This window comes from Mastigoproctus giganteus, chromosome 7 (genome assembly GCF_048544385.1).
Source record: "Mastigoproctus giganteus isolate SK-2022 chromosome 7, ASM4854438v1, whole genome shotgun sequence".
NCBI classification, from domain to species: domain Eukaryota; kingdom Metazoa; phylum Arthropoda; class Arachnida; order Uropygi; family Thelyphonidae; genus Mastigoproctus; species Mastigoproctus giganteus.
Window position 1 is genome coordinate 120732496 of NC_143581.1, and position 27076 is coordinate 120759571.

Consider the following 27076-nt stretch of genomic DNA (forward strand, 5'->3'; position numbering starts at 1 on the left):
AAGCCTCAGGCTTCCTTACACCATATGGCTAATTATAATAATAATAATAATATGGGGACAATAAGGAAGGCGTCCCCAAGGTATCAGCAGAGGCAGGCCCCCACCAGAGGAAGAAGAGGGTAGCGGAATGGGAGTAAAGGAGCATGGTACAGATAGATAGCCAAAAGGCATTTGCAGCGGAGCTATAAGTTGTCCATTCAGTGTTCTCCAGAACTGGCGGGTGTCAAGTCCAGTTGGTGTCATGCCTAGGACAGTGGTCCCGTCTGTGAGAGTCAAAGCATCAGGTTGATGATCCTCCTCTGATTCATCTTCTCAGTTGGTCTTCTCGTTTCTGGTTACAGTCCAAGTCAATGTCTTGTCTATTATGGAATATCTCCTGTCTCCTGGTATTTCGTTTATTTGGTGGTATTAGTATTAGTAATGGCCGCATGGTGCAAGAAAGCCTATGGCTTATGCTGCACCAGCCAAAAAAAATGGAACAAAACAATGATAAAAACAAAAAAATAATAATAAATAAATAAATAATAATAATTAATAAAAAAAAAAAAAAAAAAAAGGAAATTAAACCTATCATCCTATGCGCTTCCCTTACCCAAAAGTACTATCCAGATGACCTTTGAATTTCCCCAAACTGTCAGCCTCTACCACACATGAAGGCAACTTATTCCAGTAATTTATAACTCGCTGGCTAAAATAAAACTTCCTGCAGTCCAATCTAAACATTTCCCCCCCGTAACTTGAATTTATGTCCACTAGTTCTAGCATCATTTATAATCTTGAAAATTTCGTCCTCATTCATTTTACTGATGCCTCTCAGAGCCTTAAGCACCTCAATCAAATCTCCTCTAAGGTGTCTAGTTTCCAAACTCTGCAACCCACATATTCGAAGTCTTTCTTCATAAGGACGCCCTTTTGCCGATCTCACCAGGCGAGTTACCCTTCTTTACACCCTTTCAAGAAGCTCGATGTCTTTCTTTAGGTGCGGTCTCCATACTTGAACACAGTATTCCAAGTGTGGTCTAACATAAGCCTTATATAATGGGATTATCACGTCACTATCTCTATTTGCAAAAGTTCAATAGATCATCGATAGGACACCATGGGCCTTCCTTACAACCTGTTTACAATGCTCAGAGAATTTCATGTCTGACCGTATCGTAACACCCAAGTCCCTTTCCTTGAGTACTGGGTTTAGTTGAACTCCACCAAGTGAATAAGTTATTTTGGGATTACTGTTTCCCAGGTGTATTAGCATTAGCATTAGTAGTCATTTCATGCAAGAAAGCAAGCTTATGCAGCATCAGCCAAAAAAAACATAAATAAATAAATAAATAAAAAATAACCACTTCCACTTCACCCCTCTGTTCGTTCGAAATACCTGTCCAGCTGAGCCTTAATACCTTTATTAAGCCGTAATACCTTACACTTTGTTGGATTAAAGCATAGCTGCCATTTTTCTGACCATTCCTGTAGTCTATCTAGGTCTCTCTGAAGAAGCTCAGCTTGACAGTGATCATTAACTACTCTACCAATTTTAACATCATCTGCAAATTTAGACATCACGCCCTCTATCTCTTCATCTATGTTGTTTATGAAAATTAAAAACAACAGTGGTCCTAATACTGATGCTTGGGGAACCCCCACTTCTTACATCAACCCAATCTGAGGAATAGCCATTTATCACAACCCTCTGCCTCCTGCCCTAAAGCCATCCTTCTATCCATCTAAGGATTTTCCCAGTGATTCCAACCTGTTCCAGCTTATAAAGCAACCGCTCATGTGGGACTGAGTCAAAAGCTTTGCTGAAATCTAAATAAACAATGTCGAAATTATTCCCTAAATCCAGCTCTTGGGTAACCCTTTCGAAATAGCGAACCAGATTTGTTAAACATGATTTTCCCTTTACAAAACCATGCTGAGTATCCTTGAGAATTTCAATTCGATCCAAATGATCCTGAATTCCATCCTTGATCATTGCCTCCATGATTTTCCCTACTACTGAAGTCAGACTGACAGGTCGATAATTTCCAACTTCACTTTTAGAGCCACCCTTATGTATGGGAGATACCTTTGCACTTTTCCAATCCAAGGGAATCTCACACGCAGAGTCTAGTGACTCTGCGTGTGAGATTCCCAGAGTCTAGTGATGCTCGCATAATTAGCCTCAATGGTTCAATGCACTCGCTTGCCGCCTCCCTTAAGATTATAGGGTATATTCCATCAACTCCAGGAGCTTACTGGTCTGTAGGCTCGAAAGTTTTTTCATTAAATAATCTTGCGAAATTTCAATATCATTAATTACATATTTTTTAACTTCGCTCCCACAATTTCCCATTGCCACAAAAGGTTTTTCATTTGTAAATATCGATGCAAAATAACTGTTGAGTTCATCTGCAACGGCAGCTGGTGTATTTAATACTATCCCCTTTCCCTTACGTAAAGGTCCGATCTGGTTTGTCCTACTCTTCTTGGCATTTATATATGTGAAGAATTCTTTATCCCCCCTCTTTGCTCTGTTTGCTAGTGATTTCTCATAAACTGCCTTTGCCTGTCGAACCTTTTCTGTGGCTCTATTACACATCACCTTGTTCCTGTTATAGGCTTCAGTACTTTTTATTGCTCGGTAACCTTTCCATGCCACCTTTTTCTGCTCAAGTAATGTGGCAACTTCACTATTCGTCCAACTTGGAACCCTCCTCGTGGAGTATTTTTTTAATGGTATATACGTATTCAAGGCATCTGTGATTGATGTTTTAAAAGCGTACCACAGTTCAATTGTATTCATTCTCTGTGCGATATCTACCCAGTTAATAGAGGCCATGTAGTACCGTAAGGCATTGTAATTTCCTTTCCTGAAATTAAAACCCATTCCTTTGCTTTTTACTTCTGCTACCTCTCTCGTCATCATCCACCGTAGAACTCCGTGTTCACCTCCGTGTTCCTGTTATGTCATCTGATTCGTGTGTGATGATGAGGTCTAGGATATTCTTTTCTCTAGTACTTTCCCTGACATGTTGTTACAAATAACAATCATCTAGTTGATTTAAAAATTGTTCCCCATGTCGAGTTTCCTTCCCATTTACTCCAATCAATTAGAGGCAAATTGAAATCACCCATAATAAGGCATTGATGCTTACTTGCCCATTCCATTTGCATGTAGAGGCTTTTGGTGATCAAGTCCGCATTCTAGTGCTATTGTCCTTGCAGGTTTTGCTTGTTTAGGATGGCTAACTCAGTCTTCCTTCTAGTGACTAAGTTCTGGGCAAAGTGAGTTAGTGCCTTGTATTCTTCCTCTGTATCTAATAAATGATGCACCTGGTACTTCGGAATGAATTTTATTTTTGTGATGAGCTGTCTTCTGAGGTCCTCATACCTCTCCGAGTCATGCATAATGAGCTGCCATGTCTCCTGCTCCTCGCAGTGGCAGCTGGAATCTTCTATTGTGCAGAGTGCACTTAATTTCGTTTTTGATCGGCCCATGGCCCATCAGCAGAAAAGTTGTTCAGCCCTGAGTAAAACCACAAGGGAGCTCTTCAGTGCATCTTCTCAACAAATGGGATAAATCTTCAGGTTACCTCACCCTTAGTCAAGGTAGTCCACTTGTCCTACCACACCTGCAACAGGTGAACCACGAGACACTGTTTTTCAGTCTTGCAGTTATTCAAGAAGTCCAAGTTGAATCTATTGGTACTGGCCGGTATTCCTTTGGCGCGGAGAGATAGGTAAGTGCACATTGAATCGCCTCGAGGTGAAGGGGGAGGATGCTGGCAAGAACCTGTAGTGCATACGTGCTCGTCGTCTTGCAAGCACGCATGATGGTCAGTAATATGTTTCTCTGTATCGAATCAATAATTTGCCTATTAACGGTTGTACCAGCTCTGCTGTACCAGATCTGCAACCTATAGGTGATCGCTGGGACAAAGATTACATTATAATTAAGTGATAGTGTTTTCCTGTTTAGCCCCAATCTCTGCGTGTGACTTAGCAATTAAGGCAGTATATTTCCTCAGTTTTTTTCTTATGTATATCAAATGTGGCTTGAAGGATAGGTTGTGGTCCAGAATAAGGCTGAGATATTTTATCTGTTTAGCTAATTTGATTGTCTAGCCTTCTATTTTTATTTGTGGGGGAGTCTTCTGACATTAAGCACACCCTTTAGTAGAACTGAGCAGGTTTTACTTGGTGATATCCTGAGTGAGTGGAGCTTTGTCCAGTTTTGGAGCAGCTGTATGGTGTGGTTAGCCAGTTCCTCAAGGTGCACTCTTGAGTCAGCAGCCACTGTGAGCATGAGGTCATCAGTGAATGCCTGTGAGCAGACATCCCCCAGGTACATGGCAAGGAATTAGTCAAATCCATGTTCTATAGGAGCTGTCCAAGAACAGATCCCTGGAGAAAGCCCCTGCAGACATGCTCTGTTTAGCTAATTTGATTGTCTAGCCTTCTATTTTTATTTGTGGGGGGGTCTTCTGACGTTAAGCACACCCTTTAGTAGAACTGAGCAGGTTTTACTTGGTGATATCCTGAGTGAGTGGAGCTTTGTCCAGTTTTGGAGCAGCTGTATGGTGTGGTTAGCCAGTTCCTCAAGGTGCACTCTTGAGTCAGCAGCCACTGTGAGCACGAGGTCATCAGTGAATGCCTGTGAGCAGACATCCCCCAGGTACATGGCAAGGAATTAGTCAAATCCATGTTCTATAGGAGCTGTCCAAGAACAGATCCCTGGAGAAAGCCCCTGCAGACATGCTCTGTTTAGCTAATTTGATTGTCTAGCCTTCTATTTTTATTTGTGGGGGGGTCTTCTGACGTTAAGCACACCCTTTAGTAGAACTGAGCAGGTTTTACTTGGTGATATCCTGAGTGAGTGGAGCTTTGTCCAGTTTTGGAGCAGCTGTATGGTGTGGTTAGCCAGTTCCTCAAGGTGCGCTCTCGAGTCCGCAGCCACTGTGAGCACGAGGTCATCAGTGAATGCCTGTGAGCAGACATCCCCCAGGTACATGGCAAGGAATTAGTCAAATCCATGTTCTATAGGAGCTGTCCAAGAACAGATCCCTGGGGACAGCCCCTGCAGACATGTCTGGTTAGCTTCTGGACTGGAGTCACAATCTCCACCTTTCTGTCTGAGAGATTCGATTTGTGGAATTATAAAGATTCTTCAGGATTGAGGCTTTAATGAGTCTGCAGAGGATGCTCAGCCACCATATGGAATTGAATGCCCTGGCAAAATCTTCAGTAATAAAAGTATTTTTTGTTGCTTTGTGCTGGTTTGCCAGTAGGCAAACCAGCACAAAGCAACAAAAAACCAGCACAAAGCAACAACAAAGTTTGCGTCGATAGTTGATGAGCCAGGCTTAAATCCAAACTGTCTAATGGCACTGAGGTTTGCTGCATTGTAGTGGTTTATGATCCTTTGATGTAGTAATCTTTCATACAATTTACTTAGTGTTGACAGTAGTGCTATTGGCCGGTATGAGTTGGCGAGTTCAGGTTGCTTGGTTGGCTTTTTCAGTATTAATTTGAGATTAGCTGTCTTCCAAGCCTCAGGGAAACGTTAAGCTTGCAGACAAGTGTTGTATAGTTCCAGTATTGTTTCTGGGATGTAGTCAACTGCTTTCTTTATAAGTTCTAGTTCAATTAGATCAGGACCAGGTCATTTTTTATTTTGCATCTGTTGATGCGAAATAAAAAATGACCTACGTGTTGATGAGCTATGTGCTGCCGCAGCATGTAGCTCATCAGTAGTGAATGGTGGCTCATTTTGCTGCGCCGTGTAGTCATTGATACCCTGGCAGATAGTTTGATGGTAAGTCTATTGGCAGTTCCAAAAAGATTTCAATATATTTTCAACTGAATCTTTCCACACCGTTTTTAGGTCTCCTTGCGGTGTCATGGTTGCAGTTGAGACCCCTCCCCTGGGGAGTTTATTTGTGGTGATTTCATATACCAACCCCAGGGTCACTGTTTCCTATAATGGCAATGAGACACTCCCATGGTGTCCTTTTATTTTTCCTGATCTTATCAATATACACATTTCTGATTTCTCTATACCTCTGTAGCAGCAGTGCATCTATTTCCACCGCCAGCCAGGTTCTATGGCTCCTCTGATACTCCTCCTGTGTACTTCCCTCCATAGTTTCTCAAGCTCCTGTGTGCACCATGGCATTGCCCCAATAGCAAGGGTTTTCCTTTTCATTGCCACCTCTGCAGCATTTGTGATAGTTTTTTGTAATTCTTTGCTGTAGTTGGTCCGTGTTGGTCCGCTCTCCCTGTCTGGCAAGATCAATATGTAGCTGTTCCATATTGTTAGTCAGCTGCTCCTTGTACAGTTCCCAGTCTGCTCTGTCTATAGCAAACTGATTTAGCATCTGTTTTGGGTTATTGTTTCTTGTCATGGATGTGGTTATTTGATAGGTGATTGTTCTATGGTCCAAAGTGGTCCATGCATTTTGTACCTCCCAGTCGGTGACATGTGCCTCGATGTTTCTTGTTGTTAAGGTTTCGACTATGGTTGATGCCCAGTGGGGATTGCAGTAAGTAGGAAGGTTGAATGGTTGGTTTTTAACTGCGTAGATAGAATCTGCAAGGAACTCCAAGTTTTTGTCTGTTCCTGGTGTCTGGTCGGTCAGGTGTTGTGCTGTGCTGTGCCAGACAGGTGAACGACAGTTAACATCAGCGCCCACGATGATTCTTTGTCCTGCAAGAATGTTTTGTACCATGCATAAGTACACTATTACAAAATCTACATCGACTCCTGGTCTACAATATAGGGAAATGGTGCAAAATATCCCAACAGAACTGATAATATGGGCACAGACTGCCCATGTCATGCGAGTAGCGGAATCTTTGTCGCTGTAATTTCAGTATTGTGAACTGGCTACAGGGGATATCTGCATGATTTTGTATTATTTTATATGTTAGTGAATAGCCCCTTACCTATGTCATATGTGAATAGGGCTCCTGTATCAAGATCAAGTTGGCATTTTCCTCATCTGCTCTATTACGAATCTGATCGACTACTGTTTTTGCCCATTGCACATTAATTTGGTGTATTTTTAGTGCTCAGTTATTAAACCATTTAAAGCAAGTCCCCATAATCCATTCTCAATTGGAATGTGCTCTTGATTTTGATATATGTGGGACACTTTCGATCTAATAAGGAGTGTATGTGGTCAAGTTTAAGAGACTTGCAGTTGGTGCAAACGGGTTTCTTTGACTTGGGGAAATTATTGTAGTCGTGTCCCTTTACGGAACAGTGGCCACGCTGTTTCGGTCTGGGTGCATTGTATGGGAAGTATGTCCATACCTGCAACACCTGAAGCACTTCGGTATGGCCAAATGCTCCCTGAATCTGTGGCCATTCCACATAGACATGACTCTGCATCCTTAGGATTTGCCAGGCCTTTGGGGGTGGTCTCCACTATCCAATTACAGTTTCCACTGCTTCTTGCCTTTGTCTTATATTAGGCATGATGAGCTGCTATTTTTCATCCCAGTCTACTAGTACACTCTGCAGATTCCTTCAGTTAATTTCTGGGGTGTTGTCTTGGCTGAGGTCATAGGTGATCACAAATGGGTCCTTTTGCTTGGGGGGCTCCGCCATGAGGCCACGCGTGGGGATCTTGGGATTTGCAATTATTGGTTCTGCTTCTCCCTTGCTCTCAGTTTCTATTATCAGTCCCTTGTTGTATGTTTTCCTGATAGTCTTAGTTATGGTATTTTGGAACCCTCCTCTGAGGTTCTGGATGACCTTGTTCTGGGGTTCTGGTGACCTTGGGCTTTTAGGAGTTTTCTTTCTTTGTGGTATGTCCTTGTGGGTTGTTTCTTCTCCAGTTTGATAATTCCTTTGATTATTCCTCAGCGCTTGTGTGTAGGGGCATGCTGTGGCATTTGTTTTGGCCCTCCATCCTGGTAAACCTCTAGCTTCACATTTGTTCTTTCACATTCCAGGTTTGTTTGTTAGAGAAAAGTTTCCAACTTCGACCAGAGGGAAACAATTTTTCCCCGGAGGCCCGTTGTTACTCTGCTGCTCGGTTCCTTAAGCAGATTTTCTAGGGCTGTTCTAATGTTTTTTCTAGGATAAAGCCCTCCAGAAGTTCAGTATCTGGTGGGGAGTCCTGTTGCTTATCATTTTCAGTTGGGTTAGGCTATGTGCATGAGCCATCTTGGGCCTCCTTCAGCTCACCCTGGCTCCACTGTCAAATTTTGGCATCATCGTCATCTTATATTTTTTCTAAGATGTTGGCGTTGGCCTGATGTTATCAGGTTTCTCTTGCAGGTCGGTAGTTGGGAGAACCATGCATGGAATCAGTTGTGGTAAATCAGCTTGGTTCTCTGCATTTTCTTGGGTTAATTCCAGCATCTTGTGTGCAGGTCAGATCAAAGACGTTTCCAAATAATTAGTTAATCACTAGTATATCCTCACAGAGGACATACTATCGGAATGGACTTATACACAAGTACCACTTGTGCATAAGTCCATTCCGATATTCCCTGTCAGAGACTTGGAAATTTGGAATCTCCTCTTTTCGATATTCTCTAGCTTAAAATCTTTCTACCTCTTTCTGTCAAATTCATCTGTTGTCTCTACCGTTCTCCCAACTCCACTAATCACTTGGAACTCTTTGACTTCCTCTCTTTGCAACTTGACTTTCTCCAGTCCAACTTTCCTAACATGGAGGTAATTTTCTTTGGAGATTTTAATGTTCACAACTCCAGCCAGCTTCTGTTTTCTAGTCACACAGACCCAGCTGGTCGAGATGCTGAGACTTTTGCAATTGCCAATGACCACACACAGATTGTTCATTTACCTACCAGAATACCGGACAATCTTAACCACACAGCCAACACACTTCATCTTTTTCTCACAAACAACCCTTCTAAGTACATGGTCGAAGTGAGAGGTCCTTTAGGCACTTCAGATCACAACTTGGTGATTGTCTCTTCTCCAATGGAGCTTTTATCTCATGGCTATTCCCAACCTCGTGTTGTTTGGCATTACAAGAATGCAAAATGGGAAGACCTGCAAGATTTCTTTCCTTCTTTTACTTGGTTGGATTACTGTTTCAAAAATTCTGATGTCAACATATGCTCAGATCAAGTCACGGAAATTATTCTTGTATGAATGGAATCCTTTATTCCACACTCCACTTTAAAATCTCTTCCGTTATCTAAACCATGATTTTCCAATAAATGTGCTAAGGCTGTTCAAGGGAAAAATGTTGCAATCGAAATTGGCTTGTTTCCAATTCTTCAGTTTCATTTTCTGCCTACACCAAGGCCGCAACAATTGTAAAGCAATTATTAATCAGTCCAAACTAGATTTTGAACATGCTAAGAGTAGAAAATTTGCTCCTTGTCCTAATGGTAGGCAAGCATTCTGGTCTTTTGCCAAAACTACTGTCCGCAACTTTTGCCCATCTCTGCTCCCACCTCTGTCCAAACCAGATGATTCTGTTGTCACTTCAGCCAAGGATAAAGCTGACCTGCTAGCATCCCATTTTTCTTCCAACTCATGTATTAATGATCTTGGTAAAACACCTCCCACCATTCCCAACACGCTCCATTCAATGCCTCCTGTGGTCTTCTGTCAAAAGGATGTCAGAAGGATTTTGAAGAATCTTGATGCTAAGAAAGCTCAAGGTCCCGATGGTATTTCTCCACTTGTTCTCAAAACCTGTGCTCCTGAACTTACTCCTGTTTATTGTCTCCTTTTTTCACTTTCTTATTCCAAAGGTGGTTTTCCTTCTGCTTAGAAATTTGCTCATATCCAGCCAGTTCCTAAAAAGGGTGACAAATACCTCCCATCCAATTATCGTCCCATTGCAATTAATTCTACTGTCTAAAGTAATGGAGAAATCAATTAACCACCAACTCTCAAACTACCTGAAACCTTCCATCTGATCAACGAACGCCAGTATGGATTCCATCAGTGTCGATCCACTGGTGATATTCTGGCTTATGTTTTCCATTATTTTTCATTACCGAACTTTTCCATTATTCAATGGAAAATGTTCAGTGAAACACAAGCAGTTGCCCTTGACATCTCAAGAGCAAGAGATGTTAAGAGAACTGCTTTTGACACCTCAAAGGCTTTTGATTGCATTTGCATAAAGGTCTTCTAAACAAGCTTCCACCTTATGGTTTGCCAACTGTGTTTTGTAATTGGTTATCCAGTTTTCTCTTTGACCGCTCATTGAGGGTGATGGTATATGGCTCTCTGTCTTCTAACTTCTCCACTAATGCTTGTGTACACCAAGGTTCAATTCTTTCCCCCACTCTTTTCCTCTTGTATATTAATGACCTTCTTTCATTGACCATCCTATCCATAGTTTTACTGATGACAGCACATTGCATTCCACTTTGAGAAAACTTGCCCTGTTCAATCAGCTTCAACTTCTCGAATATCCACTACTACTTCCTTAAATGCAGATCTACAAGTAATTCTCTAGTGGGGTAAAGACAACTTAGTTGATTTTAATCCTTCTAAAACTCAGTTCTGTCTTATATCTCACAAAAAGGATTCTTCTTCACCTACACTTATCTTTAGAGACATTCCAATTTCTAGTCAAGGTAATATATCTCTTTTGGGGATTAACCTGAGTTCTAATTTCTCTTGGCACAAGCACATTACAAATATTGCTTCTTCCTCTAAATCTAAAAAACTTGGTTTTCTCTTTCACTCTCAGCATTACTTTTCATCTAAACAGTTGTTTACTCTGTTAAAGTCGCAAATCCGCCCTACCATAGAATATTCTTCCCACATCTGGGACAGTGACCCCAAAACCTCTCTCAGGCTTCTGGATTCCATTCAGAAGACGGCAGTTAGGTTAATTAATGATTCATCTCTAACAGAGTCTCTCCACACTCTGTCTCATAGATGTACTGTTTCTGCTGCATACCTTTTTCTACAGATATTTCCATGGGCACTGTTCTTCTGAATTGGCTTCTATAATTCCCACTCTCACTATTTAAAAACAGTCTAAACATGTGCCACTACCAGCCAACATTCATTTACTGTCAAACTTCAAACCCACAGAACCAACTTTTCATCTTCCTTGTTTATTCATTCAACTGCTGTTTTCTGGAACAACCTTCCTTCATATGTATTTCCTGAAAATTACAGAAGTTCAAGTCTAATGTCAACAAATATCTTCTAGGCACCTCTTAAATACTGCATACAGGTCTGGAGGCCTCATTTTAGGAAGGATGCAGATCTGCTGGAAGGGGAACGAGATGGCATAAGAGAGCAAAATTTTCATATCTGTGATGAGATTCTCTTATCACTTATCTGTAATGTTCTTACCAAAAAAAAGTGAATTCTTCAAATTGCAGCATCTTGAGAACAGACAACTAGGAGTGTGATCTCATTGAAGTGTTTAAGGTAATGAATGGATTGACCAGAATAATGTTAATGGCATTCTTCTTCTTGCTCAAACTATACATATGAGGGGGCATAAATTCAAATTGAGGAATATGGCAGATAGCTGATGTTGAAACAAACTTCCATTTGTTGGTGTGGAAATGGGTGGTCTGAATAAATTCAATGAACCAGACAAACTATTGGAGAAGATGGACTTGTGACAAGTGAAGATTTTTCAGGCGCTGATGCTGTATAAGTGTGCTTTCTTGCATTATTTGCCACTACAATAAAAATAATTTGGCATTTCTCACAGAAAAAAAATGAAAATCAGTTTATTGGCATACCTATACATGAAAAAAAAAATAAAATCTGCTGAAACCAATAAAAACTAAAATTGTCTTTGATCCAAAACTGATTCTCTAACACAGTTATCATTTCTTAATTACTATTACTGTCATGTTTGTTAAAAAAATCAATTATATAAAAGCAACTGGAATAACCAGTTACAGAAGAAAAGCTCAAACATGTTTTCCATTATATTTTATAATAATCAAATAATAAAAGCATATCTACACCATCAAAATAACTTCCCCTGTACATTCACACAAAAAAGCAAAATACGTGTTGCTATTATTTAAGTGATTAAAATCACTTAAATTATACCCTTAATCACTTAATAAATCACTTAAATAGCCAAATTATATTAAAAAACATCCTTTTATTTAGTGTAATTCACCTGGCCAACTTTATAATTTGCTATACATTTTGTTAATCGACTTACCCTGAAAACTGTTCTTAAACCACATTTTTTTAAGACTGTAAAACTACAAATGTGGGCTTTTTTTAATAGAAATCCTACATATTATTTAAAGGAAATAAATCAGATATTTTCAGAATGGGTTGAAGGGCTGAAAATTCACTGTAATAGTGTATTAAGTATGGAATAAATACTGTAAGGTCAAATTAAAATAGGTGATTTATTTAGTAAGTGGAATATCCCTACTTGATGGCAGTTACACATTTAATAAGAATTTCAGACTATCCAAAAAATATGACTATCTCATACGACAATGAATCACACAGGAATTAGGGTTGCTAAGGGATTTCAAAAATTGATTTATATATCAGCATAGTAAACCAACAAAATATAAGTACAGTTAATAAGCAAAATAAAATTTATATAACCTGAAAAAAATTCAAAATTCAATACTGACCTGATGAGAATCACAAGAAGGTATTATATAGGCTTGAATTGGTTCACTAACATAACTAGAATTCTTCATTAAGGTCCGTAGCTGTTTCAATAAAGCAGTAGTACTTTTATGTGACATTGTCACTAGTCTGACTGTTTTTCAAAGATAACTTATTAGCAACTATTTGAATGCAGGAAGCTTTTCTAAGAACCAAGGAACAAAACAAATATCATCAGAATTCATTACATGTTCACTTAAAGGATATGGAAAATTAAGTTGATTCCAACTGTATTACCACATCATCATGCAATTTCTTGATAATGCAACTGCCTGTAAAGGAAAATATATTTGAAACATACACATATGATTTGATATACATATCCCAAAGATCAATAAATTTAAGCTAAGATCAAAGCACCAAAGAGAGAAGCAAAATTATTCAGAGTTTAGTTGCTAAAATACTAATAAAATTAACAACCTCATAGTAGCTGCTAATGTTTCTGTTATACTTGTGTCAGCATTTGATGATTTAAACAATTCTTCAAACTCAGCAAATTTATTTACTAAATTCCTACCACTGGTGTATAAGCATGTCAATTTGTCCTGTTTTATATTAAGTGACTCTTGCACATCTGATTTAGCAGCTGCTATGAACAGCCTCATAGTAGCTAATCAGGTTGGTAAGCCATTACTTGCTTTTAAAAAGCCATGCAGTGAGGTTGTACAAAAAAACCAGATGCAAAGAATAATTATATCACCTACTTAGATTTCAGTAAAGCCTTTGATGGGAATTTCAGCAATTTCCCTTTAATCTTACTTTCTGTTATTATAGTTTTTAACTACCAATCAGTATTAGATAACACTTCGCTAGCCCCATCTCTAAAAACTTCTTCACATGTAAATGTAGATGCAAAATATTTATTTAGTTTATCAGTAATCCATATAGGCTCATCAACAGTAACATCATTCATATCCAGTGAGTACATCCAATTAATCATATCCAATGTGATTCATCCCTTTCCTTTTTTTATTAACATATACAAAAAACTCCCTGCTGCTTTCGTTGCATTATTAGCCAAGCCATCTTAGTCCACATCTTGAGTACTGTATACAAGTCTGGAGACCTCAGATCTGTGTAGAAAATGGCAACCAAATTGGTGAAGGGGACAAAAGGGTGCTCTTATCTAGAATGGCTTCAATTCTGCAACTTCAAGCATCTGGCAACTATGCACCAGCAGAGAGATCTGATTCAGGTGTTTAAGGCATTGAATGGATTGTGTAAACTAAGTATTAATGGCATTCTTCCTCTTGCTGAGACCTCACACGAGGGTGGGCACAAAATTATACTGAGGAAGGATAATTGCAAGATAGATGTGCAGAAGTTCACCTTCAGCCAGCAGGTGGCTGATTGTTGGAACAGAATTCCATCTGCTGTTGTGGAAGTGAATGATTTCAATAAATTCAAGAACGAACTAGGCAAATTCTTGGAGAGTATGCTTGGTTGAAGTGTGTGTGTTTTTTTGGCTGATGCTATAAAAACTTGCTTTCTTGCATCATTTTCCACTACTACTATATACCACACTGCTGTACAAGAGCTTAGAGCAGTAACTTAGAGCAGTGTGGCATAAATTAAGGGAAATTGCTGCTGTGAAAAAAGGGTTAGCTGAGTGTGGGAAGACAGAGTGGTCATCAATAGACACTGCTCTACATGGACCACCATGTTAGTGGAGCCCCACACGATTGAGCGCTGAGCCCATTGTTGTTTTCTGTATTTATTAATGGTACTGAGTATATTAGCATTAGCATTAGCATTAGTAGAGGCATTTGATGCAAGAAAGCAAGCTTATGCAGCATCAGCCAAAAAAAAAAAAAAAAAAGTAACATAAATAAAAATAACCACTTCCACTTCACCCCTCTGTTCATTCGAAATACCTGTCCAGCTGAGCCTTAAACTTATTTAGGCTATCAACTTCCACGACAAGGGATGGAAGTCTGTTCCACCTACCAACCACCCGCTGGCTAAAGGCAAATTTCCGCACATCTATCCTACAACTGTCTTTCCTCAATTTGAATTTATGCCCTCTCAGGTGATTATTCTGAGCAAGAGGAAGAATCCCATCAGCATTGAGCATGCTCAAACCATTCAAGGCTTTGTACACCTCTAACAGATCACCTCGCTGGTGCCTAGTTTCCAGACACTGTAATTCGCAAAACTTAAGCCTTTCTTCGTAAGAGCACCCCTTTGTCCCATTCACCAATCTAGTTGCCCTTCTCTGTACTCGTTCCAGCAGCTCTACATCCTTCTTGAAATGAGGCCTCCAGGCCTGTATACAGTGCTCTAGGTGTGGCCTGACCATTGCTTTATACAAGGGAATAATCACCTCCTTATCCCTGCTAGAAAAATTCCTATATATCATTGACAATACACCATGAGCTACTCTTGCAGCCCGTCTGCACTGCTCAGAGAACTTCATATCTGCCTGCACAACCACCCCCAGGTCCCTTTCATTCTCGACCAGTGTCAGTGTAGTACCACAGAGTTGATACGTTGCTCTGGGGTTGCTGTTTCCCATATGTAGTACTTTACATTTGTCAATGTTAAACTTCATTTGCCACCTCGAAGCCCATCTGCTCAACCTTTCCAAATCCTGTTGCAGTAGCATAGTGTCAGTAGTGTCCTTGACAACCCTGCCAACCTTCGTATCGTCTGCAAACTTGGACATTAAGCCTGATATACCATCAACAATATCATTTATAAATACAGAAAACAATAAAGGACCCAATACTGAACCCTGAGGGACTCCACTAATAACATTAGTCCACGATGAGCAGTGTCCATTGATTACCACTCTCTGTCTTCTCCCCCTCAACCACCCCTTTATCCATAGCAGCAATTTACCTCCAATGCCACACTGCTCCAATTTGTGCAGCAGTCTTCCATGTGCAACAGTATCAAAAGCCTTTCTAAGATCCAAGTATATAATATCAAAGTTATTCCCTGCATCCAGTTCTTTTGTGACTGCATCATAGTATCCAATCAAATTGGTCAGGCAAGACTTACCCTTAACAAAACCATGTTGTGTCCTAGCTATAACTGAAGTCTTGTCTAGATGATCCTGCAGTGCTTCTTTAACCAGTGCCTCCATTAATTTTCCGGGAACAGGAAGTTAAACTCACAGGTCTATAATTACTTGTGTCAGCCTTTGATCCCCCTTTGTGAATTGGGGTCACATTTGCACATCTCCAGTCTATGGGTACCTCCCCTGAGTCCAAGGAAGCTCTCATAATTATGGCTAAGGGTTTGCTTACTTCCTTTGCTGCCTCCTTTAATATAACTGGATAGATCCCATCCACCCCAGGTGCCTTTCTTGTGTTTATCTTCAACAATTTCTCCTCCACTTTGCTCTCAGTTATTACAAGATTCTCTAGCTTAATACTAGAGTTGAATACACCTCTGGCATTCCCCTTGCTGAATAACTCCTCATGTGTGAATGTCGATGTAAAATATTCATTTAGTTTGTTAGCTACCTGAGCAGGGTCATCAACAGTTGACCCATCGATCTCAAGTGGACCAATCTGATTCATCCCCTTCCTTCTAGAGTTCACATAAGTAAAGAACTCTTTGCTGTTTTTCTTCGCATCCCTTGCCAAGGATCTCTCGTAATCTGCCTTCGCCTGCCTAACCTCCTTTGTAACTTGGTTACAGATCAACTTGTATCTATCATAGGCATCTGTGTCACGTGTTAATTTGTATGTATCCCATGCATTTTTCTTCTCTGCCATATGCCTCATTAGTTCATCTGACATCCATTTAGGCCTAAACCTTGAACAATATTTCTTAGTTGGTATGTAAAGCCTAGTAGCTTCCAAGATAAGTTCTTTGAATGCTTCCCATTTTGAATTTGCTGTTGGCAATATCATCAGTTGATCCCACTGTATAGAATTTAAATACTGTCTCAGTCCATTGTAGTCACCTTTACGAAAGCAATACCCCTTCCCTTTACCCCTAATGGTAGTTACCTCTTTGAGTAACTCCCACTTCAGCACACTGTGATCACTGCCACCTAGTGGTTCATTTATCTGCAGATTCTTAATGCATGAAGACTCACTACTGATAATCAAATCAAGAGTATTACTCCCTCTAGTTGCCTCCCAAACATGCTGATGTAGAAAACAATCAACCAATAAATCCACAAAAGCCCTGCTAGTGTGTGAGTGACCAGCCCCCAAATTCCAGTCAATATCTGGGAAATTAAAATCTCCCATTATAAGACTCTCTGATTTACTGGCCCACTCTATTTCTCCAAACAGTTTCTTATTATACTCATCAGAGTCATTAGGCCTATAGCACACTCCTACTCTCAATTTTGATCTCCCAATGCTTATGTCACACCAAACTGACTCGACACTGCACTGTCCAGCGATGTCGACTGGCTTCACTTCCTTTGATTTTATGTGTTTTTTAACTAATAGCATAACCCCTCCTCCCTTCCTATTCTGTCTATCCTTTCTGTAGACATTGTACTCCCCAAATTCCAGTTCTGCATTCCTTATATCTGTGTGACACCACGTCTCTGAAATCCCCACAATATCTGCCTTTGATGTTTTGAGCAATACCTCAAATTCATCAAATTTATTTACTAAACTCCTAGCATTGGTGTACACGCAAGTATACATGCACCTGTTCTTTTTCTTAGCTACCCTAACACAACCGATGTGTTTACTTGTACCCCAATGATTCCCAGCAGTCTCTGAAATATCCTGCATCTTATTTTCCAGGCTGCGGCTCATTCCAATAGAAGCAGTGCAAGAATCACTTTCACCTCTGCCAGTGGCTACTGTTAATCTATTAGTCCTTGTATCCCCCCAATCTAGCAGTTTTCCGACCCGCCTAACACTGCCTCGATAGCATCAGCAAACATTCTTGCACCCTTTCTATTTAAGTGTATCCCATCCCTGTAGAAGCAGTCTCTCCTGTTAACAAGTACAGACCAGGCTGCAAAAACTTTACCCCTTGAGCCCTGCACAATCTTTCCAGGGCCGAATTGATTGACAGGGCTCTCATCATATACTCCCTCCTATCGTGTCCGGGCAGAATTGCAGACACTTTCAATTTCAACCCTAATTCACGGCTTTTTTTTCATCAGTGACCTGTACTTGTCAAGTAATTCCGCCGGTCTCCTACTCTTAATATCATATTAAGCTTAATGTCTCAGTTTGCAGATGATACCAAGATTGGCAGCGAATTTACTGACAGTAATGAAGGTATACTGCTGCAACAAGATCTAGTAAAATCAGGCAGATGGGCTGAGAAATGGGAACTGAAGTTCAACACTGACAAATTCAAAGTACTGCATTTGGATAGCAGTAATTCCAGAGGGGCTTGGAGGGGGAAAAGGTATCCTGTGTGTTATCAGACACTCAGACTAAAACACTCATGGATCCAATATCTCTCTATTACAGAAGATTTAGGAGAAGTCCGGTTGGCCTCCCTCCTTAAAATCCACTCATGCACACATTCTCGATGGTAAGCCCTGTTATGTCACTTAGGTGGCAACGAACGTGTAGAGTGGTTCTCTTCAAGACAGCTAGTCAGCGTGAAGAGGAAAAGACCAAACCCTCTAGCATATGACAGCACAACAAAACAAATGGCCCTCAGTCCCCAGCGGCTTTCACTCCCCCTCTTACGGCAGCGAGAGGATCAATGGAAGCAGAGGGTACTAAGAATCTCTGAGTACAACCAGGCTGCCATGCACGGAAACTGAACATAGCCTGTTATAACGTAAGATCACTCATCGGTGAAGACAGGATATTAGAGCTGGAAAAGGAATTAGAAAATGTGAATTGGAATATCATCGGTTTGGCTGAAACAAGAAGAAAAAATGAATCACTTATAAGTTTATCAAGTGGAAATCTGCTGTACACTAATGGAAACAGTGAAAGGAGTGAAGGTGGAGTTGGGTTTCTGATCCATAAAGATTTTAAACACAACATTTTGGAATTCAAAAGTACATCACGAAGGGTGTCAAAACTAATACTCAAGATTTCTAAGAGGTACAAGCTAAAGGTTATAATGATTTATGCACCAACATCGAGCCATAATGATGAAGAGGTTGAAGAAATGTAAACCGAAATTGAGTCTTCTAGATGAGCAGAAAGCCCACTACACTATTATTATGGGGGACTTCAATGCTAAGGATGGAAAAAGACAAAACAGTGCAGAAAGGGGAACTATAGGAAATTTTGGAATTGGTGAGAGAAATGAAAGACTTGTGGAATTTGCAGAATCTCAAGGACTGTCAGTAATGAACACTTTTTTCAAGAAAAGGGTGAACAGAAAGTGGACATGGAAGAGTCCAAATGGATTAACCACTAATGAAAATCGACTTCATCCTCGATAACAGAAGATATATTGTGAACGATGTTACCATCCTGAATAAGGTAAATGTTGGTTTTTTTTTTTTTGGTTTTTAAAAGCATTAGCAACTAAAGCCATATTGCTCCAAGATATGCGGTGGTCATTTTTTGACCTTTCCGCATTCTCCATATTTGGTGGTGACGGGCTCGAACGCCGGTCTAATCAAGAAGCGTGTGCTATGCACTGCTGCTTCTTCTCACCTGGCTACGGAGGCGCCTGGTAAATGCTGGAAGTGATCAGAGAATGGTATGATGTACACTTGATATAGAAGTAGGAAAGGAAAGGAAAAAGCTGACTAGAGTAAATAATACAAAGTTCTTTGAGATAACAGAAGAGGAGAAAAAGCAGTATGTACTGGAACTTAAGATCAAGTTTGAGCTTCTGCAGACTGCTCAGGACTAAGATATCGATGAAGAATATTCCAACTTTCTGAAAATGATAAAGCCCAAGAAACTTATAGGTAAAAAGAAATCCAAAGAAGAAAAAATTAGTCAAGAAACACTTGTTATGATGAACCGAAGATGACAAATGAAAAGCAAGAAAAACACTGACAGGGAGAAAATTGAGTATACTGAGTTATGCAAAGCCATTAGAAAGAGACTCAGAGAGGACATAAGAAGATTTAACACAAGAAAAGTAGAACAAGCATTAAGGGAAAACAAAGGATTTAAATCAGCAGCCATGAGCAGTAATACAGAAAGCAAAATTAATACTGAAACTGAAGAATAGCGATGGTGTACTTATAAACAGCAGAGAAGGCATAATTCAAATATCAGAAGACTACTATAGAGAATTACACAAGGAGCAGGGGAATGATGCTAGCAGTGGGGAAGATGGATCGCAAATTAGCAACACATACGACATACCCGATATTCTTTCTGATGAGGTAGAACATGCATTGAAGAAAATGAAGAATCAGAAAGCCCCGGGGGAAGACGAAGTTACTGTAGAGTTGTTAAAATTGGAAGGAAGAGACATAACACAAAAACTGGAGAAGGTTCTTCACAAAGTGCATTAGAAAAGGTGTGACGCGTAAGCAGTGGAATAATGCAATCATAGTTTTGCTGCATAAGAAAGGAGATAAATCAGAAATTGGAAATTATAGACCAATTAGCTTGTTATCCCACATCTACAAGTTGTTCACAAGGGTCATTACTAACAGATTAGAAAGAATACTTGATGAGAATCAACCGAAAGAGCAAGCTGGCTTTAGGACAGGATTCTCAACTATGGATCACCTTCACGTAATATCACAGCTAATGGAGAAAGCAAAGAATATAAAACACCATTATGCCTGGCATTTGTGGATTATGAAAAGGCATTTGACTCCATACAGCATAAGGCAATGTTTCGGGCACTGGAAAGACAAGGCATTGATACCCCATATATTATGATTTTGAAGAAAATATATGAATGTGCTACCTCCTTTATTAGACTAGACAAAGACAGTAGGAAATTTAAAATTGAGAAAGGAGTTCGACAAGGAGACACAATATCTCCGAAGCTGTTTACTGCTGCCCTTGAGGAAGCTTTCAAAAGATTAGACTGGTTGCAGAAAGGAGTCAATGTGAACGGAGAGTACCTAAACCATTTACGATTTGCAGATGACATTGTGGTCATAAGCCACGATCCCAAAGAATTAGAGGAAAATCTTAATCAGTTATGCACAGCTAGTAAGGATGTTGGACTAAAGATGAATATGGCTAAAACAAAAGTAATGATGAACAAGTATGCCACAGAAAGGAAAATAATGATTGAAGGAGCAGTAATTGAAAAGATGGAGTCGTATACTTATCTGGGACAAGTTATTAGCTGTAATAATGATAAATGGCTGGAAGTCAAGAGAAGAATAAATTTTGGATGGATAGCATTCAGGAAATATAGTCATATACTGAAGAGCAATATCCCAGTTTGTCTGAAATGTAAAATAATGAACCAATGTATACTCCCCACCATGACTTATGGAAGTGAAACTTGGGCATTCACCAAAAGAATGGAAGAGAAGCTGAGAACTACACAGCAAAGAATGGAACGAACCATATTGGGAATCAGACTGTTAGATAAGAAGAGAAACACATGGATTAGGCAGCAAACTCAAGTAAAGGACATTCTTATCAAAACTAAAGAACTAAAATGGTCTTGGGCAGGACACATAGCTCGAAGACATGATGACAGATGGACTAAGAAAATAACAGAATGGTATCCAAGAGGAGCTAGAAGAAAACCTGGAAGACAAAGGCGGAGATGGATAGATGAAATTCACGAGTTTGTGGGTAGTAAATGGATGGCCAGTGCTCAAAACAGATGGAACTGGAAAGTTGCTGGAGAGGCCTTCATCCTGCAGTGGATTGAAAATGGCTGATGATGATGATGATATATACGTAAACAGACCTCCGTAGCCGAGTGGTCAGGAGCGGGAGTGCAGTAGCACGCGCTCTTTGAGTAGACCGGGGTTCAAGCCCCTGACTGCTGAATACGGTTGATCTGCCAACCCATACTGGACCAGCGTGGCAGATTATGATCCATTTCCCTCAACATGAATTGTTAAGGAGGCTTCCATCCTGCAGTGGGTTGATAATGGCTGCACTTTTTTTTGTATATACGTAAGTAATCCAGAATATTTTATATGTACAAATATTTAAATATTAAATATTTTGACCGACATTTGTGCATCTTTTCACTACCGTTTATTATTGATTACGAAATATCCTATGGCACCGACCACAACTCACAAATACATATGTTACCTTATGGGAATGCGGTGCTCGCTTAGCGTGGATTCACTTAGCGCTCTGTTTTTCCGAAACGAATCATCAGAGTTAAGCAGGGGTCACCTGTAATGACCATCTTGACACCATGTTAAGCATGGGCATGTCCCACTAACTCCTGGGGTTGTCTTCTCTATTGGCCCCATACTTCTGTCTTTTCCATACAGCCTTCAGTCTCCCCTCCCTCTCTATCTTCACTATAAGCATCCAACACATTCAAAATTTACAGAGTCCAATACCCAAAATTTTAATCTTAAATCACATAACATATATATCTGTATTCTTTTCGGCCAAACCCAATCCTAGTGGTTCTTTTTTTTAGGTCCTCTCCATTGAAATCTATCTCAGGAAACTAGGTAGCAGGACCTGACAGACTATAAAAAAAAAGTACTGGGTACCTGACCTGCCTCGCAGGGGCATAGTGTAGTAAATGGTGGGCACAACGGCTAAAAGGTCAAATGAACAAAGGTACACAACACTACACCACACTATATCCATACACTTTTAAATCTCTGGCCTCTACAGTGTCCTGTATCAAATCACAATGTATGCTACGTGGAGATGGGGGAAACTCCTAGTGCCATTAGACCCCCAAAACCTCTGTCAAACTTCTGGATTCCATTCAGAAGAGGGCAGTTAAGTTAATTGATGACTCATCCCTAACAGAGCCTCCCTCCCTCCCTTTGTCTAATAGATGTACTGTTTCTGCCGCATGCCTTTTCTACAGATACTTCCATGGGCACTGTTCTTCTGAATTGGCTTTATAATTCCCACACTCTCTTTCAAAACAGTCCGAATACATGCCCCCAGCCAACAACATTTACTGTCCAAATTCAATATCATAGAACCAACTTTTCATCTTCCTTGGTTTTTCATTCAACTGCCGTTTTCTGGAACAACCTTCCTTCATACGTATTTCCTGAAAATGACAGTCTACAGAAGTTCAAGTCTAATGCCAACAAAATATCTTCTTTCATTTTTCCAACTTCTAACCCATGCACAGTACTAAATACTATAGGTTCTAATACCTCTCATGTTTAGGGATTTTATTTAAAAAAAAAAAAAAAAAATGTAAAGGATATTCTTATCAAAACTAAAGGATTGAAATGGACTTGAGCAGGGCACAGCTCGAAGATATGATGACAGACAGACTAAGAAAATTACAGAATGGTATGCAAGACAAGCTAAAAGAAAACATGAAAGACAACAATAGAGATGGACAGATGAAATTCAAGTATTCGTTGGTAGTAAATAACTGGCATTACACAAAACAGAGGGAACTGGAAAGTTACTGGAGAGGCCTTCATCCTGAAGTGTATTGAAAATGGCTGATGATGGTTGCCCAATGCCGGAGGGTATATACAGCTAGGTTGGCGTGCTGTTCAAATATAGCATGGGTGTTGGCCTTAACAATAACAAAGTCGTCAGCTAAAGCAACCCTATAAGTCAGGCAAAAATCCAGTACCAGGCTCCAAAAACAGGTATCCAGCATTGAACACACCTGTACTCGAGGAAATCTTGTATTCTTTGATACAGGTTCTGTAGTATTCCAGCAGCATGTAGCTGCAAAGAATGCTGGACCACTTCAATGCATCAAATGCTCCTGCTAAGTCCATAGATATTGCCAATAAATATTTTTATTCTGACTTACTATAAGTTGGCATTGACATCATCATTATCATCATCAGCCATTTTCAATCCACTGCAGGATGAAGGCCTCTCCAGCAACTTTCCAGTTCCTTCTGTTTTGTGCAATGGCCATCAATTTACTAGCCACAAACTCATGAATTTCATCTATTCATCTCTGCCATTGTCTTCCAGGTTTTCTTCTAGCTCCTCTTGGATACAATTCGGATATTTTCTTAGTCCATCTGTCATCGAGCTATGTGTCCTGCCCAAGGCCATTTTAGTTCTTTAGTTTTGATAAGAATGTCCTTTACTTGAGTTTGCTGCCTAATCCATGTTTCTCTTATCTAACAGTCTGATTCCCAATATAATTCGTTCCATTCTTCACTGTTTAGTTCTCAACTTCTCTTCCATTCTTTTGGTGAATGCCCAAGTTTCACTTCCATAAGTCATGATGGGCAGTATACATTGGTTCATTATTTTACGTTTCAGAAAAAAACTGGGATATTGCTCTTCAGTATGTGACTATATTTCCTGAATGCTATCCATCCAAAATTTATTCTTCTCTTGACTTCCAGCCATTTATCATTATTACAGCTAATTACTTGTCCCAGATAAGTATATGACTCCACCTTTTCAATTACTGCTCCTTCAACCATTATATCCCTTTCTATGACATACTTGTTCATCATTACTTTTGTTTTAACCATATTCTTGTTTAGTGCAAAATCCTTACTAACTCTGCATAACTGATTAAGATTTTCGTCTAATTCTTTGGGATCGTGGCTTATGACCACAATGTCATCTGCAAATCGTTTATGTACTCTCCATTCACATTGAATCCTTTCTGTGACCAGTCTAATCTTCTGAAAGCTTCCTCAAGGGCAGCAGTAAACAGCTTCAGAGATATTGTGTCTCCTTGTCGAACTCCTTTCTCAATTTTAAATTTACTACTGTCTTTGTCTAGTCTAATAAAAGAGGTAGTGTTCTCATATATTTTCTTCAAAATTATAATAATATGTGGGGTATCTATGCCTTGTCTTTGCAGTGCCCGAAACATTGCCTTATGCTGTATGGAGTCAAATGCCTTTTCATAATCCACAAATGCCAGGTATAATGGTGTTTTATATTAATTTACTTTCTCCATTAGCTGTGATATTACGTGAAGGTGATCCATAGTTGAGAATCCTGTCCTAAAGCCAGCTTGCTCTTTTGGTTGATACTCATCAAGTATTCTTTCTAATCTGTTAGTAATGACCCTTGTGAACAACTTGTAGAGTGGGACAAGCTAATTGGTCTATAATTTCCAATTTCTGATTTATTTACTTTCTTATGCAGCAAAACTATGATTGCATTATTCCACTGCTTAGGCATCACAGCTTTTCTAATGTATTTTGTGAAGAGCCTTGCCAGTTTTTGTGTTATGTCTCTTCAGTAACTTCATCTTACCCTGGGGCTTTCTGATTCTTCATTTTCTTCAACGCCTGTTCTACCTCATCAGGAAGAATATCGGGTATGTCGTATGTGTTACTACTTTGCAATCCATCTTCCCCACTGCTGGTATCATTCCCTCACATATATTTATATAATTATATGTGAGGAATAGAGAATTGTATAATTCTCTATTGTAGTCTTCTGCTATTTGAATTATGCCTTCTCTGCTATTTATAAGTACACCATCGCTATTCTTCAGTTTCAGTATCATTTGTCTTTCTGTATTACTGCTGATTTAAGTCCTTTGTTTTCCCTTAATGCTTGTTCTACTTTTCTTGAGGTAAATCTCCTTATGTCCTCTCTGAGCCTCTTTCTAATGGCTTTGCATAACTCGGTATACTCAATTTTCTCCTTGTCAGTGTTTATTTTGCTCTTCATTTGTCGCCTTCGGTTCATCATAACAAGTGTTTCTTGACTAATTTTTTTTTCTTTGGATTTCTTTTTCCCTATAGGTTTCTTGGGCTTTGTCACTTTCAGAAAGTTGTAATATTCCTCATCGATATCTTGGTCCTGAGCAGTCTGCAGAAGCTCAAACTTGTTCTTAAGTTCCAGTACATACTGCTCTTTCTCCTTCTCTGTTATCTCAAAGACCTTCGTATTATTTACTCGAATCAGTTTTTTCCTTTCCTTTCCTACATCTATATCAAGTGTACATCTTACCATTCAGTGATCACTTCCAACATTTACCTTATTCAGGATGGTGACTTCATTCACGATATATCTTCCGTTAGTGAGGATGAAGTCGATTTCATTAGTTATTAATCCATTTGGACTCTTCCGTGTCCACTTTCTGTTCACCCTTTTCATGAAAAAAAAGTGTTCATTACTGATAATCCTTGAGATTCTGCAAATTCAACAACCCTTTCATTTCTTTCACCAATTCCAAAATTTCCTATTGTTGCCCTTTCTGCCTTTTGTCTTTTTCCAACCTTAGCATTGAAATCCTCCATAATAATAGTGTAGTGGGTTTTCTGCTCATCTAGAAGACTCAATTTCGGTGTACATTTCTTGAACCTCTTCATCATCATGGCTCGATGTTGGTGCATAAATCATTATAACCTTTAGCTTGTACCTCTTAGAAATCTCGAGTATTAGTCTTGACACCCTTGGTGATGTACTTTTGAATTCTAAAATGTTGTTTTTTATATCTTTATGGACCAGAAACCCAACTCCAGCTTCACTCCGTTCACTGTTTCCATTGGTGTACAGCAGATTTCCACTTGATAAACTTATAAGTGATTCATTTCTTCTTCTTGTTTCGGCCAAACCAATGATATCCCAATTCACATTTTCTATTTCCTTTTCCAGCTCTAATATCCTGTCTTCACCGATGAGCGATCTTACTTTGTAACAGGCCAAGTTCAGTTTCCGTGCATGGCAGCCTGGTCATACCCAGAGATTCTTAGCACCCTCTGCTTCCACTCTGATCCTCTCGCTGCCATAAGAGGGGGAATGAAAGCCGCTGGGGACTGAGGGCCATTTGTTTCGTCATGCTGTCATATGCTGGAGGGTTTGGTCTTTTGCTCTTCACGCTGTCCAGGCGTCTTGAAGAGAGAAGGTGTGCATGATGGATTTTAGGGAGGCAGTCCAACCGGACTTCTTCTAAATCTTCTGTAATAGAAAGATATTGGCTCCAACAGTGTTTTAGACTGAGTGTCTTATAACACACAGAATACCTGTCCTCTTAGCCCCTAAGGGATTGAGATAATGATTCTATAATCTGGGTAGCATTAGCCTCTCCTTTACCTGCCCAAAATTGCAGCAAGACAATGGGCCTATATGACAAAGGATCTGGAATGGGATACACTTAAATAGAAAGAGTGTGAGAATATTTGCTGATGCTATCGAGGCACTATTAGGTGGGTCGGAAACCTGCTAGCTTGGGGAGAATTCACAGACTAAAAGATTACCAGTAGCTGCAGGCAGGGGCGAAAGCAATTGAACTGTTTTTATTGTAATGAGCAGCAGCCTAGAGAGCAAGTTACTGAGTCATCATAGAACAAATAAATACATGGGCTGTGTTAGGGTAACTAAGAGTAAAAAAGAAAGTGCACATATACTTGCCTTGCATATACTCCAATTCTAGAAGTATAATAAATAAATTTCATGGATTTGAAGTGCTGATCAAGTCGTCAAACGCAGATATTGTTGGAATATCAGAGACATGGTATTTATAAGCAGTGCAGAATTGGAATTAGGAGAGTACAATGCGTATAGAAAGGAT

General features: G+C 39.7%; 1 protein-coding gene across 1 annotated transcript in view; it reads right to left on the minus strand.

Annotated features, from left to right (window-relative positions):
• LOC150083167 (xaa-Pro aminopeptidase 1-like) overlaps positions 1-27076 on the minus strand; it is an 886380-nt gene that overhangs the window by 823654 nt on the left and 35650 nt on the right. The window contains exon 2 of the mRNA XM_090377885.1: positions 12568-12876. Within this exon, the coding sequence (XP_090234011.1) occupies positions 12568-12684 (117 nt within the window). The 5' untranslated portion in view covers positions 12685-12876. The remainder of the gene's footprint in view (positions 1-12567; positions 12877-27076) is intronic.